This window comes from Poecilia reticulata, linkage group LG21 (genome assembly GCF_000633615.1).
Source record: "Poecilia reticulata strain Guanapo linkage group LG21, Guppy_female_1.0+MT, whole genome shotgun sequence".
Classification (NCBI taxonomy): Eukaryota; Metazoa; Chordata; class Actinopteri; order Cyprinodontiformes; family Poeciliidae; genus Poecilia; species Poecilia reticulata.
Window position 1 is genome coordinate 423,315 of NC_024351.1, and position 8,127 is coordinate 431,441.

An 8,127-nucleotide genomic window follows, 5' to 3' on the forward strand; every position below is an offset into this window, starting at 1 on the left:
CGGACTGGACTGGACCAGACTGGACCGGAACTGACCGGAACGGACTGGAACGGAACGGACCGGACTGGACTGGACCGGCCAGCTGGACTGGACTGGACCGGACCGGACTGGACCACCGGACCGGACTGGACTGGACTGGACTGGACCGGCCAGCTGGACTGGACTGGACTGGACCGGACCGGACTGGACTGGACTGGACTGGACCGGACTGGACCACCGGACCAGACTGGACCGGAACTGACCGGACCGGAACGGACTGGAACGGACCGGACTGGACTGGACTGGACTGGACTGGACCGGACCGGCCAGCTGGAGAAAACCCAGTGTGCACTGGCAGGGTTACCACTCACTCTGGGAAACCCTGGTTAACTAGTAATTAGTTACTTCACTGGTTAACTAGTAATTAGTTACTAATGACTACTAGTTTCACTCTGCAGTGAAGCTCATCATTTGCTGGCTGAACATTTTTAACATTTTGTCTTAGTAACTTATAGTAACATCATAATTTAAACTCCTTTCTTCTCCACTATGAGTAATTAATTAACTCATAACTAACTAGTGATCTGAGTGACCCGGTGAGTGACCCGGCACCATGTCTCGTCCTGCCCGGTGCCACAGGAAGCTGCTGGACCCGGGCCTGGCGGCGGCGCCGCGGCAGAACCTGTTCCTCAACCTGCTGTTCAAGGCGCTGAAGGCGGACGTGGCGCCGCGGCGCATCAAGGCCTTCGCCAAGCGGCTGCTGCAGGTCGCCGCGCAGCAGGGCGCCTGCTTCGCCGCCGGGGCGCTCTTCCTCGTCTCCGAGGTGATGAAGGCCAAGCCGGGCCTGCGGATGCTGCTGCAGCAGGGGGAGGTGAGGGAACCGGGCCTTGGGGCGGTACCGCTGGGATCGGACCGGGTTTCACCTCGTATCAACTCCTGTTGATGTTCTGATTGGTTCTGACAGGACGGGGCGGAGGAAGAGGAGGAGTTTAAAGATGTCTGTGAGGAGAGGCGCCATGATGAAGAGGAGGAAGAGGAGGAGGCTCTGGCCCACAGACCGGAGGGAGGCGTGGCGGAACCAGCGACCCGGCCCACGGCATCATGGGTCCACCACCAGAACCTGGAAGGTACCAGGTCCCTTCTTGGTTCTGATTTGGATTAGAACAGGTGTGGTCAAGGCGGTTCTGGTCCGACCCGGTTCTAACATCTGAATGTTCTGACAGGAGGCCGGAGCTCCCAGAACTACGACCCGGTCCACAGGAACCCGCTGTTCTGCGGTGCCGACCGCTCGCCGCTGTGGGAGCTGCACCGGGTGAGGAACCGACCCAAACGACCCGGTTCTGGGTTCTGTTCTGACCGGTTCTGTCCTGACCCGGTTCTGTTCCCCCTCTGCAGCTGTCTCTGCACTTCCACCCATCGGTGTCCCTGTTCGCCAGAACCGTCCTGCAGGTAACACCAGAACCCGGCCCGGTCCTCCAGAACCCGGCCTGGGTTTCACGTGTTTCCTGTCCGCAGGGAGAACCGGTCCAGTACACTGGCGATCCGCTCCAGGACTTCACGCTGATCCGGTTCCTGGATCGCTTCGTCTTCAGGAATCCAAAGCAGCTCAGAGGAAAACGTGAGAATCCCGGATCTCCAGCTCCTTCCCGACCCGGGTCGGTTCTGATCCAATTTCCTGTCTGTTTGTCAGAAAACACGGATTCTGCAGCACTGAGGCCCAAGCAGCGGTTCCCGGTCAGCTCGCTGCCAGGTGAGTTTTCCCTGCCGGTCCTTCTGGTTCTGAACGTGTCCGGGTCCAATTCTCACTCTGGGTTCTTCCAGTGAACGGCGCCGAGTTCCTGTGCAGAGACGAGAGCCAGATCCCCGTCGACCAGGTCTTCTTCCACCGGTGAGTCCCGCCGCCCCGACCCGGCTGACCCAGAATCCGGTTCCGACCCGGCTGACCCAGGATCCGGTTCCATTTCTGCAGCTTCTTCAAGAAACGGCAGCAGGAGAAGCAGAGCCGGCGGCCGCGACCCGACGGAGACGACGGCAGCGTGGAGAGCGTGGACGACGACGAGTTCGAGGAGGCACTGGGTACTAACGAGCTTTTCCTAACGAGCTTTTCCTAACGAGCTTTTCCTAACGAGCCGTTAACGAGGATGTTTGAAACATTCCCATGAACTGGGTCTGATCCCAACAGATTCCTTGGAGACCGACTTCACCAACGTTCCGGACGGCGACCTGGACTTTGCAGGGTGAGTTTTCCAGAATCCATGAAAAGAAACCAAAGCTGGAAATGTAGAAAATGTCTATAAGTTTCAGCCTCGACTGTTGAAACATTTAATCATTTTATTTAGAACGCACCGGGGGCGGGGCTAACTGGCCTGAGTAGAGGGGACAGGTTGACCAATCAGAGGAGAGAATCACAGGAAGCATTAGTTACTCGCCCCCTGGTGGACAGATCATGTAACATCGGTCAGCTGACGGCCCCAGTTGGTTCTGGTTGGTTCCGGTTCTGACGTTCCCGTGTTTCCCAGGAACGTCCGCAGTAAGAAAGGGAGGGACTCGGAGGACTCGGACTTGGAGGATGACCTGGACGACGAGGAGGTGTCTCTGGGCAGCATGGATGAGGAAGACTTTGGAGAGGATGAAGGCGGGACCTTCATGGACCCTGAGGATGATGATGGTAGGGAGCGTTCTTCAGGACGGTCCAGTTGGCTTCCTCCTGGTTTATCCCGGTTTGTCCCTCCTGCAGGTCCAGAGCTGGAGGATGAAGACGTTCCTGAAGGTCGGTTTGGCTCCTCCTCTTCCTCCCTGATGATCCGCTGGGATCCCAACAGGAAGTGTGTTTTCCTTCCTGCAGGTTCAGGCGAGGAGGCGGAGCTTCCTGCCATTCCTCAGACCAGGAAGAGGAAGTCCTCCAAGGAGCCTGATTTCTCCGGACCTTTAGGTTTGTGTCTGTTTTGACTCTGCAGGAAGTTCTGCAGCACCTGGAATCACTTCCTGTTTCACTTCCTGGTTCTTCCAGAGCCGGAGAAGGAGAAGAAACGAAGGAAAGACAGAGGCGTGTTTGCTTCAGCGGAGGAGGTGAGTTATTTCTCTGCAGAACCGGGTCGGCTCTGTTTCGGCCGCAGATCGGATGGTCCAGTTTCAGCCAGTGGGGGGCGCTGCAGCGATTCTCATGCTCCTGTTTCCCTCCAGTTTGGATCCCTGCTGGACGAAAACTCCGACTGCAAGTTGGACAACATCAGCCTGAACGCCATGGCCAACAGCGACAGAGCAGGTAGGACCAGAACCGGACCAGAACCGGACCAGAACCGGACCGGAACAGGCCGGAACCGGACCGGAACAGGAACCGGACCAGAACAGGCCGGAACCGGACCAGAACAGGCCGGAACCGGACTGGAACAGGCCGGAACCGGACCAGAACAGGCCGGGAAAACATTTAGAAGCATTTGTCCATGAATCAGGAGACGGAACCGTTTTATTTTAATTTACTGGATTCTAACAGGTCAGAACATTCAGAGTCCAGTTGGTCCAACAGAACCGGTTCTGCTCCTTAAAGGGACAGTTTGCTTTTATTACTGTTGGCTGGTTCCGATCCGGTTCTGGAGGGAACCAGATGATCTTTCTCTGATATTATGGGATGAATGGAGGGAAGTGGTAGGCTCCGCCCCTTTGGTTCCAGGATGGCTCCTGATTGGCTGGTTCAGATTCTCCTGCTTTTAAAGCCAAACTGTCCCTTTAAGACGTGAACCTGGTTGGTTCTGACCTCTGCTCTTCCTCCTCCTCTTCCTCCCTTTAGGCCTGAAGCAGCTGAAGTGGGAATCGCAGCGGGACGACTGGATCCACGGTCGGGACTCCCAGACGCTGCGCCGCAGGAAGAGCTCCTTCATCAGGAGGAAGACGAGGGGCCGCGGGGCCTTCAGGAGGAACAGGAAGTAGCTCAGTCCTGTTTGGCCGCCCAGGCTTCCTGGTCCCGCTCCCGGATCCCATAGATCCCGGCCCACTCGTTGGACTGGTAGTAAACTGGGGGACAGGAGAGACTGTCAAAGACTGATTCATTGTTAAAGTAATTTCATTTATTAAAGCTTCACACAAACGTTTTCTTTTGTTAATAAACTCTGCAATGTTTTTCTGATCCTGATTGGTTGTTTTAAACTGGATCCGGTTCTGGTTCTGATATTCAGTGTTAGCTCCACTCTGCCCCCTGCTGGCCGCCGTACACATCCTAGCTCCTTTCCCAGATCTTCTGAACTGGGCTCGCTCGCTCAGCTAAGGTGGAATCAGCGGCTCGGCGTCTTCAGGAGACGCAGCCGGGCTCACCAGAACCCGAGCAGAACCGGCCCAGAGAGCAGAGCTGAACTCACCTTCCAGCACTGAAGGGAAGCGGCTGTTCATGGAGCTCCTGAACTCTGCAGCAGGAAGAGAAGAGAGCAGCTGTTCCTGCTGATGTTTTCCCTGAGCAACATGGCCGACGGGTCGCATGTCCTACCCTGACTGTTGTTCATCCTGTGGAACAGGAAGTAGGCCCCGAACACGCCCAGCAGCTCCACCATGACCACGCCCTTCATCAGCCGCCTGGCCAGGGGCTCCAGGGGCCGCGGGGACATCTGGAGGGACAGAGGGGGACACAGGACAGAGGGGGACACAGAGGACAGAGGGGGACACACGAATTCATCCCAACTTTAATTTCAGAATCCAACTTTTTCTTTAAAAGTCAGAACCCTTTTGTTCCCAGTGGCCCTGAGCCCCACAACTCTGGAGTGGCCACATAACATATGGCAGAGATTTGGCCCTCAGTCTCTGGGTTTGACACGTTAAAGAACTGATATCAGTGTATTATAAGCCTGGCGCCCACCAGGCTTCCCTCCCCCCGCTAGGATAAGTGTTGCTTATTTTTGCTTTTAGAAGAAAAAAAACCTTTTTTTTTAAAAATAACTCATACTCCAAGCGTCTCTGTTGCTCTCAGCGTTTCACTGGTGGAGCAAATTTATTCCTAAAAGATGGTTTATAGTTGAAGCACTTAAAGCGGCAGAGCGGACCAATCACACGCTGGAGCGTCTGTGCTTTGCCTCACTCACTCACACTGGACACAGACTGACCAGATATTTACATCAGCCACTGTGAGGAATCATGATTCTTTAGAGAACTCCACATCAAGGTAGGAGTCTAAACCCGCTGTTGGCCGCAGCATTAGTGGTTTAACTTGTGGAGGAGTTTTCACGCTGACCTCATCACGCATCAGTGGTTTTATTTATAGTTTTATTATTATTTCTCTGGCTACATGATGCATCAAACCTACCAAATGCTTTGTCCACTTAGCTAGAGTTAATGAGCGAGGAGATCAGGAAAACTCGTCCCATAAACTCCAGCAACCAAAACAGTTTCTGTGATTCTTATTAAAACTCAACAGACAGAAATGTTAGAGCTACTAGAGCCACGTTAGCAGCATTTCATTAAATCTCTCATTTGTTGCCCAGTGCAGCAGTTTAACTCATCCTGCAGGGCCGGTCCAAGGCTGATGGGGCCTGGGGCAGAATCTGACTGAGGGGCCCCATCAGCAGCTCTAACAGCTTCTGTGTTGGATTTAATCTGGGAGACGAGGAGGAGATTAACTGGCCAACCGAAAAACCATCAGTTATAATCCAGATTACTAATTTATATTTGTGAACAAACAGCTCAAACTCAAGGATTAAACTCACAGCATCACATTGTTGCTATGGTAACAAAGCAGTCCAGAAGATAAACATGCCGGCTCCTTAAAATCTTAAATTTAAATGTTAAACAATTTAAAATCTGTTAATTTATGTATGCTGGAACAATTAAATCAAATCTAGCACCAATGATATTCTCTATAAGCAAAATTTGAGTTAAACAGATGCAAATAATGAATATTTATTTTTGTTTTTAGTAGTAAGTAATGCAAACAGCTAATGCTAACCGTTTGACAGCTATTTGATAGGAAAGCCAAATATAACCTGTAGCGCACTTAGCTATCTAGCGTTAGCCTTCAAAACAACCAGACATTTAAGCAAATCTTGAGGCTATTTTATGAAACCTAGTGGCATGAAACAGGAAAGAAACATTTCCTGCTCACTGTGGTTCGCTAGGCTGTAGCTCGCCTGGCCTTCTCAGTTTGGATCCAGTTCTAAACACCTTTAAATTGGATAACACACATAAGATGTTCATCCGGGTACCACACAAACTGTGAACAGCCTTCCAATGGAAAACAAGAAGGCCTAGCAGTTGTCAGGAACAGTAAGAAAACACTTGCAATGTGTCGTCGTCATTAGCTTCTAGGCTAGCCGTTTGGTCCCGGTGAGCTAGCCTAGGGCTATTGGCCCCTGTAAATCTCTCAGCTCTGTTTATAACACATTAAAGCTACGCGTGGTTAGCATGGCTCGAAAGTTGGTGCTTAGCTCTGGTTCAAACATCATCGGTGGTTCACAGTCCCCTTATATGAACTTCTGACGTCATAGTTTCCGTTAAACTCCTCCTCTTCCTGCAGGACTGACCAGAGACGTAACATCTTATATTATGTCTCTGCTCACTGCGGTGCATTGTGGGATTAATAGCCCTTCCACGGCTGGTGTCCAACAGCATGGACATAATATAAGATGTTATATTATGTCTAGACATAATAAATAGACATAATATAAGGTGTTATATTATGTCTATGCCCAACAGTGTCATAAAGCTTTTCCACTGTTATGAGAAACATGAAGCCTCTCAATCATTTCAATAAAATCTAAAAGTTTGGTTTCTGTTATTTCTGCGTGTTTAAATAATTTATTTAAAAATAATATTGTATTGAATCCATTTGGTACTTTGGTATCTTTCATACAGTTCTCATTTTAAAATATTGCGGGTAATTATTGTTTCTTGGTTGTTTAATAAACTCCATGTACTTTCTGTCATTTCCAAGGTGTCCTTCGTATAAAATGTTATTTTACAAGTTGTCGTTATATTTATCCGCTTATTTTTATGCATTTGTATATCTTTCTGTTTCTTACATCTTGTTTTAAAAGTTTTTAAACTGTAAAAAAATAACATTTAATAAAAACAACTAGAAAAGGTTATTAAATATAAAAACGCGACAGTTCTGCTTCATAACGCCACTTTTCAGCTAAACTTCTGTCTTTATATCTAATTTCACTCACCTTCCTTCTGCTCGGCGGGTCAGAAAGCAGCGACCCAAAAGAACCGAACCGAGACAGAAACAGGTTCAACAGAACAAAACAACCCGAAGACACAACAGGACGTCAGGATCCACTAACGGAAGCCGCGAAGCGCCAAAAGCTCTGTTCAGGCCTCATTACTGCCACCTGCTGGCCATGCTCAGGTTACAGGTCAACTAAATTATAAAAACGTTTTTAAATGTTACACTTAAATAACTCCGCGGCCCGGGCAGCTGCTGCTGATTGACAGGAGGTTCCGCCCAAACGGAACCGGTTCGGATGGACGGGCCTGCGGACTGGAGCGGCGGCGTGTCCTACTTAGTGACCGAGGTTAGAGACTCTACTGCGGCCGGAGCAGCGCGGAGGGTCCGGGGATAATAATAATAATAATAATAATAATAATAATAATAATAATAATAATAATAATAATAATAATAATAATAATAATAATAATAATATCAGAGTCTTCATAAAGGCTGCAAACAACAAACCATCCAAAGATCCGATCTTTTAATAAATAAGTAAAAACGAAACTAAATCAATATTTAAACACTATTAGATTAAAATTTGCTCTAAAATAAATAGCTATAAAACATACATGTTTTAGACGTAAGAAATATTATCTGCTGTGGTGGCAAAGCGCAACATGGAGGCCTTAGTATTCATGCCGGTGGTCGCAGGTTCGATTCCCGGCCTGGTGACGTTTTTCCTGTCAAACTGTTTTCTAAAGGCCAACAAAACAAAAGCTTTTAAACTTCTGACTGACAGATACACAGACATTTAAAATATAATAAAACGTTTCCGTGACGTTGCTATGGCAGTTATGAATGGATGAAATGAATGGATGAAATGAATGGATGAAATGAATGGATGAATATGTTCGGCTCAGATGGTTAAAACCCGAACTTTACAAACTGCAGCGACTTCATGAGACTCATAATGAATAAATGTCCATAAATCAACTTTGGGATTTCTGCAAAGCCCG

General features: G+C 49.3%; 2 protein-coding genes across 4 annotated transcripts in view; one reads left to right on the plus strand and one right to left on the minus strand.

Moving 5' to 3' along the window:
- The window catches only part of cebpz (CCAAT enhancer binding protein zeta), a 7,202-nt gene extending 3,100 nt beyond the window's left edge, over positions 1–4,102 (plus strand). The window contains exons 3-17 of one of the 2 annotated variants that reach the window (XM_008396960.2): positions 619–850; positions 944–1,106; positions 1,203–1,291; positions 1,375–1,428; positions 1,495–1,597; positions 1,670–1,729; positions 1,801–1,867; positions 1,949–2,055; positions 2,162–2,216; positions 2,499–2,647; positions 2,717–2,749; positions 2,825–2,911; positions 2,990–3,048; positions 3,163–3,244; positions 3,767–4,102. In XM_008396960.2, the coding sequence (XP_008395182.1) occupies positions 619–850; positions 944–1,106; positions 1,203–1,291; positions 1,375–1,428; positions 1,495–1,597; positions 1,670–1,729; positions 1,801–1,867; positions 1,949–2,055; positions 2,162–2,216; positions 2,499–2,647; positions 2,717–2,749; positions 2,825–2,911; positions 2,990–3,048; positions 3,163–3,244; positions 3,767–3,906 (1,480 nt within the window). In that variant the 3' untranslated portion in view covers positions 3,907–4,102. Of the gene's footprint in view, positions 1–618; positions 851–943; positions 1,107–1,202; positions 1,292–1,374; positions 1,429–1,494; positions 1,730–1,800; positions 1,868–1,948; positions 2,056–2,161; positions 2,217–2,498; positions 2,648–2,716; positions 2,750–2,824; positions 2,912–2,989; positions 3,049–3,162; positions 3,245–3,766 lie in introns of both variants that reach the window. The other variant, XM_008396959.2, reaches the window with a different exon arrangement.
- On the minus strand, positions 3,428–7,236 carry LOC108165759 (protein CEBPZOS). Of its 2 annotated transcripts, none has more exons than XM_017302157.1 (4): positions 7,125–7,236; positions 4,457–4,574; positions 4,332–4,376; positions 3,428–3,990 (listed from the first exon to the last, which is right to left on the minus strand). In XM_017302157.1, exons 2-4 carry the CDS (start codon positions 4,572–4,574, stop codon positions 3,908–3,910), a joined length of 246 nt encoding a protein of 81 aa, XP_017157646.1. In that variant the 5' UTR covers positions 7,125–7,236; the 3' UTR covers positions 3,428–3,907. The 2 variants fall into 2 exon arrangements, with proteins under 2 accessions (XP_017157646.1, XP_017157647.1); XM_017302158.1 differs by lacking the exon at positions 7,125–7,236 and adding an exon at positions 6,239–6,448.
- Positions 7,237–8,127: the final 891 nt, after the last annotated feature.